The sequence below is a fragment of the Hypomesus nipponensis genome, chromosome 23 (assembly GCF_054491055.1).
Source record: "Hypomesus nipponensis isolate SF chromosome 23, ASM5449105v1, whole genome shotgun sequence".
NCBI lineage: Eukaryota > Metazoa > Chordata > Actinopteri > Osmeriformes > Osmeridae > Hypomesus > Hypomesus nipponensis.
Genome location: NC_140383.1, coordinates 4,937,292 through 4,944,265, shown reverse-complemented (window position 1 = coordinate 4,944,265; position 6,974 = coordinate 4,937,292). Strand labels below are relative to the sequence as shown.

Here is a 6,974-nt window from a genome sequence, read left to right as displayed (position 1 = left end):
AATGCTACAGTAGCGCCTGCCAGAAGGCAACGGGATAAAGAGACTGAAGGATAGGTGGTAACAGTCTCTTTGGATCCTGCCTGTTTTCCTGAGGTATCGTGTGTGGTAGGTGTCCTGTAGAGCTGGGAGCTTCCTGCCAATGATGAACTAAGCAGACCGGACCACACTAATTAGGGCCTTTCCCTGTCTGTGCAGCTCCCATAACACACTGTGATGCAACCGGTCAGAATGCTCTCTATAGTGCATCTGCAAAAGTTAGTGAGGATGACCTAGACCATGCCAAACTTCTCTCGTCTCCCCAAGAAGAAGAGGTGTTTCTGGGCCGCTTTGACCACCTTGTTCATGTGAGCAGACCAGGTGCAGACCAAGTGCAGACCAGGTGCAGACCAGGTGAGGTCATTGCTGATGTTCACCCCGAGGAACAGGAAGCTGCTGACCTTTTCCACTTCTGGTCCGTTGAAGTGAAGGGGTACATGCTCTTCCTCCTGCCGCCTCCTATAATCCACAATCATTTCCTTGGTCTTGCTGATGTTGAGAGAGAGCTTATTGGCCTGACACCATGATGTCAGGGTATCAACCTCCTCTCTGTCGGCTGACTCATCACTGCCAGAGATGAGGCCCACAATGGTTGTGTCGCAGGGGCGTCATTAGACCCTTTATACTGGGGCACGTGCCCCAGTATAAATCTGCTGTGCCCCAGTAAAATCTAAAGTTTGAAAAAAAAATGCAGTATCCCAATCAACGCTTGTAAAATCAAAGCAGTTGAACCGAAAACACAAACAATGCCTGCAGAATTCCATGTTGGCGCGTTCTTCTGAGTTTGCCAAATAGCCACTGCAGCACGCACACAGAAGTCCAGGTGTCAGACTCAATTGAGGTAGGGTAAGAAATATTCAAAAACTAAAGAAAGATTCTAAATAATAGGCCTACCGATCATCGTATTTTGACTAAAACATAAAAACAATATTACATGAAGCTCAAAAAAAGAGTATTTGCGCTCAAAATATAGGGAAAGAAATGTGCATGCACACATTAACTATTAATGTCTCTGCCAAAGCTGATATCAAACTTGCGCCCCTGAACTGTCGTACTATAGTGGATTAAGCAAGGGGAGTTTCTATAGCCTAGTAGTGCATTGTGCGCAGCAAGCTTGAAAGAAAAAAAGGGACATGAATAGAGGCCTGTGCCCCAGTAGTTTTATGTCTAACAAGGCCTCTGTTGTGTTGTCAGCAAACTTAACAAGGAGGTTGGAGCTGTGCGTTGCCGCACAGTCGTACGTGAACAAGGAGAACAGGAGAGGGCTGAGCACACAGCCCTGGGGATTGCCTGTTTTGAATGCTGAGCTGTAGTCAATGAACAGCATCCTCACATACGTATTCCCTTATACGTAGTCCAGGTGGGAGAGAGCGGTGTGCATAGTCAGGGCGATGGGATTGTCTGTAGACCTGATGGACCGGCATGCAAACTGCATAGGGTCCAGGGTGGGAGGCAGCGAGGAGCAGATGAATGATTTGACGAGCTGCTCAAAGCACTTCATGTCAGTGCCATCGGGCAATAGTCATTCATGCAAGTGACCTTGGTGTTCTTGGGCACAGGGACGATGGTGGTCCTCTTGAAGCAGGTAGGGGGTACAGACAGGTTGAGGGATAGGTTGAAGATGTCACTGAAGACTCCTGCTAGCTGGTCAGCACAGCCCCTGAGGGCCCTACCTGATATACCGTGTGGGCCAAGTGCCTTGCAAGGGTTGATCTTTTTGAAGCAGTGCTTGACCTCAGCTACAGTTAATGTACGCTACTGGCTCGGCCTACAGGTAGCACCACTGCAGGGGTTCACTGTCCCTCTCAATGCGAGCGTAAAAGGTATTTAGCTCTTCTGGCAATAGAACAGACGGCTGGGTCTCACTGTCTCTCCCTTTGCAGTCAGTAATGGCTTAAAGTCCAATCCACATGCATGGGGTCTGAGTTAAAGGTTTAGGTCTTTACATAGGGATCCCAGAAACGGCCTTGACATTCCTTCTATTTTCCTCGTTCAAAGTTGCATTGCATTATACGCTTTTGTAATATTGTGACCTCTGACCTAAACTAGTGACACAGGTCTTTCCTTGCACCTTACAAAGAACTAACTCATGGCTATGCAAGCATAAGAAAACAGCATAATGACTGTTTATCAATGATACAAGAATCATCATTAATAGATAGGCATATTTCTCTCTTGGACATAACGAAGGGTTATGTGCTCATGAGATTAATATAGCAGGGTATAGATTGAACATGATTTATTATATTCAGAGCATTTCAAACAGTATAAAAATAATAAAGTAATCATTATCTTAAATTCTTGTGAACTGATCTGTGGTTTAAGGACAGACTTCTTCAAAAGTTGAATTTTTAATTGATATATTGTAAGTTAGAGTTTGTTAGATTCCCCGATAAAAGGTATTCAAATGACCACCGCAACTGTAAATGGTCCAGAAAGAGGCTCTATCAAGGAGTGGCCAGCGACTGACAGACTAACCATCCCAGGCCCACTCAGCACCTAGTACTGTCCCTAACCCCTCAAGGTCAGTGACTGGACCGCTCACCAGCCATGTATATACAGTACAGAATACAGTACACAATGTCCTCCTCCTATCCATGGCTGTCTCAAGGTTTTCTCCTCTGAGCCCGTCTGATTGGCAGGTTGTGTCCCTCCCAAACAGTATATAAGATCAGTACTGTAGCTGCCTCCATGTAGCTTAGCCAGTTACCCTTACTGCAGCTGACTAGACTGCAGTTTCTGTGGAACACTTTGTAGACAAGGAACTATTGGAAGTGTAAAACAGAGAGAGGACTTGGTGAGGCGGTTATGATAGATAAATTTTCTTAGTACCATTTAGGACAACTAGTTAGATTATTGTAAATGTTTACACAATAAGCTGATTATTGATTAATTATAAATTGTATTGACTTAATAACAATTATTAGACATTCAGTCAGTTGATAAAGACTTTTCAACTTTTAGAAATTGTGTTTAAATGTAATTTTCTTGATTTTTAAACAATAGCACATTTACAATGGAAAACTCAACACAGATTATTTCATTTGTACTGACTGCATATGGAAATATCGGACTATTGAAATACTTGTATTTTACTATAATAATTGTGTTGTACATTGCAATAGTGTTTGCTAACACAATGCTTATAGTGGTGATATCCATGGAAAGAAAGCTACACCAGCCCATGTATCTGTTTCTCTGCAGTTTGTTTGTTAATGAATTATATGGCAGTGCAGCTGTTTTGCCTTTCCTCATGGTACAGGTTCTATCAGACACACATGTGGTGCCTGCTCATTATTGTTATTTACAGATTTATGTTATTTACACATATGTAGTAATCGAATTCTGCAATTTAGCAGCCATGGCATATGACAGGTATGTTTCTATCTGTTATCCTTTGCAGTACCATGTCATTATGACCTCTAATAGAGTGATCATGATCATAATACTAGTATGGATTTATCCTTTTATGAACATTACTTTTACTATGTATACAAGTGTAAGTTTACCCAAGTGTGGCAACATTATGGATAAAGTATATTGTAATAATTATTCACTAGTCCAACTGGCCTGTACAGACACAACAGTGAATAACTACAATGGAATATTTGGAACTTTTCTGTCTGTTGTTGTGCCTGTGATCCCAATTGTATTCTCCTACATCAAGATTTTACGTATTTGTTTAAGATCTTCAAAAGAGACTAAACAGAAAGCCATCCGCACATGCACACCCCACTTGGCTTCTCTGAGCAATTTCTTCTTTGGCTGTTGGTTTGAGATTCTGCAGAGCAGATTTGACATGACTCATGTCCCAGCTGTTCTGCGTATTATTATCTCATTGTACTTCCTGGTGTGCCAACCACTTTTTAACCCTGTACTATATGGATTTAATTTGTCAATAATCAGACAACAATGTAAGACTTTGTTCCTCAAGAAATCTGCTATTCAAGGTTGATATTATATGTTTTAATTATATCAAAAGAGATAAGATCTTTCTGTAATTATAAAACCCCTGTGTGAGACCATATACAGTAGCTTGAATATTTCTGTTTAGTTGTTAATCTTTTCTATGGTGCTTCGTCTAACTTCAGTCTCAAAAAATCATCAATGCAACAAAGGAAAAATACAATGTAACTTATTTTTGTGTTGTATTGATAATTATAGTAGATCTGACATCAAAATGTTATTGTCTATGAACCCGTTAGACTGTACATTCTAAATGATTTAGGGTAAAAGGCTCTTTACAGTTTTATCTGAATGACTGTGCAACACATTAGCCATGCTAGCTTCCATTTCACCTCATCATTACTTCTACAGTAAGGATGCACTCCCTTGCATTGCAGCAGTATCCTCCAAAACCCTACTGTACAATAGTTGAATTAAAGGAGGATCCATTGTTGTGTAAAATGTTTTCTCCAAATACTGTAGCTAGTTAACCATGAATAGTAGTGTGTTGCTATATAGAATGGCACTTTATATCCATGGCTCCACTTATTTCTGGAAATAAAGCGAGACCCTTTTAACTGTAGTTACTGTTCCAAATGTATGTTAACTATAGGATGTCATCATTAGAAACTGCCAAGCAATGGGAAAAGGTTTTCCTTGGCAGAGTACATTACAATTTATCTTAAAGTAGATGCATTGTTTGTACTTACATGAACGCAACTTGGTAAAAACAAAATACATGAATATAATTTTGTCTAGTCTGTATCTGTTGCACACATAGGGTAGGACGACCATCACCTTATTGAGTAAAATAAAAATATTTATTGCTGAGAATAGAAGATTATGTCTCCATGTATTCATGATTAAAAGTGAAGACGTATTAGATTGTGCTTAATTGCTGTGAAATTACCAAGTCAATGAAGTAAATAGCTAAGTACAAGGTTGAGACTTAATTAACATATTTATTATAGATCTATAAGATGCAGGTGTCTGATACACTCAAGTTGAGCATCTCAGAAAACTGGATAATGAATACAGGAAATCCAGGGAGTTAAATAGTATCACAATATGGGAGGATATGAGACGATTAGCATAGCCTTTGCAAGGACAGAAATAGGACACTGCTTGCTAGATAGCTTTTGTTTAGGTCTTTAGATAGGGCTTCCAGAAATGGCCTTGACGTTCCTTCTATTTTCCGCGTTCAAAATTTTATGGCATTATAGATTTTGGTAATATTGTGACCTCTGACCTACACTAGTGTTGCAGGCCTTTCTTCGTCGCACCTTACAAATAACTAACTCATGGCAATGCAGGCATCAGAAAACAGCATAATTACTGTTTATCAATGATAAAAGAAATATCATTAATAGATAGGCATATTTCTCTCGTGGACATAACCAACGGTTATGTGCTCAAGAGCTTAATTTAGCAGGGTATAGATAAAACATTGTTTATTACATTCACAGCATTTCAAACAGTAGAAAAGTTATAGAGTAATCCTTATCTTTAATTATTGTTAACTGATCTGTGGTTTAAGGACAGACCTCTTCAAAAGTAACATTAAAAAAATGATATACTCTGTGAGGGTTTGTGAGAAGCCCCGTTGAAGGACATTGAATTGACCACAGCAATCCTTAATGGTCCAGAAAGAGGCTGTCTCAAGGAGTGGCCAGCGACTGACAGACTAACCATCCCAGGCCCACTCAGCACCTAGTACTGTCCCTAACCCCTCAAGGTCAGTGACTGGACCGCTCACCAGCCATGTATATACAGTACAGAATACAGTACACAATGTCCTCCTCCTATCCATGGCCATCTCAAGGTTTTCTCCACTGAGCTTTTAGCTTTTAACTAGATAAAAAAGGTTAAGATTAAAATAAACATTTTATTGAACTCAAGTATATGTTTGTTTGGAAATGTTACAAGTTCTTCCCTCAAAATCAGATTGTTTAAGAACTGTGGTTTATCCCTAATATAAAAAGTGTAAAAGGCTCTTTACAGTTCAATTTGAATGATGACAGTGAAACAGGTTAACCATTGCTTGCTTCCGTTTTACCTGTACAATAATAGGGATGTACTCCAGCAATGAACAATCGATGTAAAAAAGCTTTGCTTTGAGAAGTTCCTTACAGTCTATCTAAAAGTAGATGCAATGTTTATACTTAGCTGAGCACAAAAGTTTGTAACAATTTTGTTTGTAATTTAGATTATAGCTGGTGTTTACACATCCATAAATAGTAATGTCTGGTCTGTATCTGTTGCACACATTGGGAGAACAGATCATCACTGTATTAAGGAGATTATAATGAAATAGCTGAGAATACAAGATTATGTTTCCAAGTATACATTAACAAAGTGAAATTTTTAAAATGACATATTGTAGGTTAGGGTTTGTGTGAAGCCCCAAAAACAAGTATTCAAATGACCTACCCTTCAAGGTCACTGGACTGCTCACCAGCCATGTATATACAGTACAGAATAAAGTACACAATGTCCTCCTCCTATCCATGGCCATCTCAAGGTTTTCTCCTCTGAGCCCATCTGATTGGCAGGTTGTGTCCCTCCCAAACAGTATATAAGATCAGTACTGTAGCTGCCTCCATGTAGCTTAGCCAGTTACCCTTACTGCAGCTGACTAGACTGCAGTTTCTGTGGAACACTTTGTAGACAAGGAACTATTGGAAGTGTCAAAGAGAGAGTGAACTTGGTAAGACTCAGAAGGTGAAATAGCTGTTAGATGTGAGATTGTTTTGAATTTTTATAGTTCCAAATAGGAAAACTACATTTGTTGTAAATGTTAGCACACTAAGTGGATGAATGTATAGTATAACAAATTGTGTTGTATTAAAGTAAATGGGAAAGGGATCAAATAAGATGTTCTAACAAGTACATTGGAATTATTAGACATTCAATCAGTTGACAATCAGTTTTAAACTGTTAGAAATTGTGTTAAAATGTAATCTCATTACTCCTCAAACAATTGCACTTTTACT

At 39.3% G+C, this 6,974-nt stretch overlaps 1 protein-coding gene across 1 annotated transcript; it reads left to right on the top strand.

The window, feature by feature from the left end:
- Nucleotides 1-3,052: 3,052 nt before the first annotated feature.
- LOC146233735 (olfactory receptor 10A6-like) lies at nt 3,053-3,991 on the top strand. Its single transcript, XM_084689078.1, has one exon. The coding sequence runs from the start codon at nt 3,053-3,055 to the stop codon at nt 3,989-3,991; it is 939 nt and encodes a 312-aa protein (XP_084545204.1).
- Nucleotides 3,992-6,974: the final 2,983 nt, after the last annotated feature.

Coding starts and splice junctions, on each gene's coding strand:
- LOC146233735 (XM_084689078.1), top strand. CDS start 3,053: ATGGAAAACTCAACACAGATTATTTCATTTGTACTGACTGCATATGGA.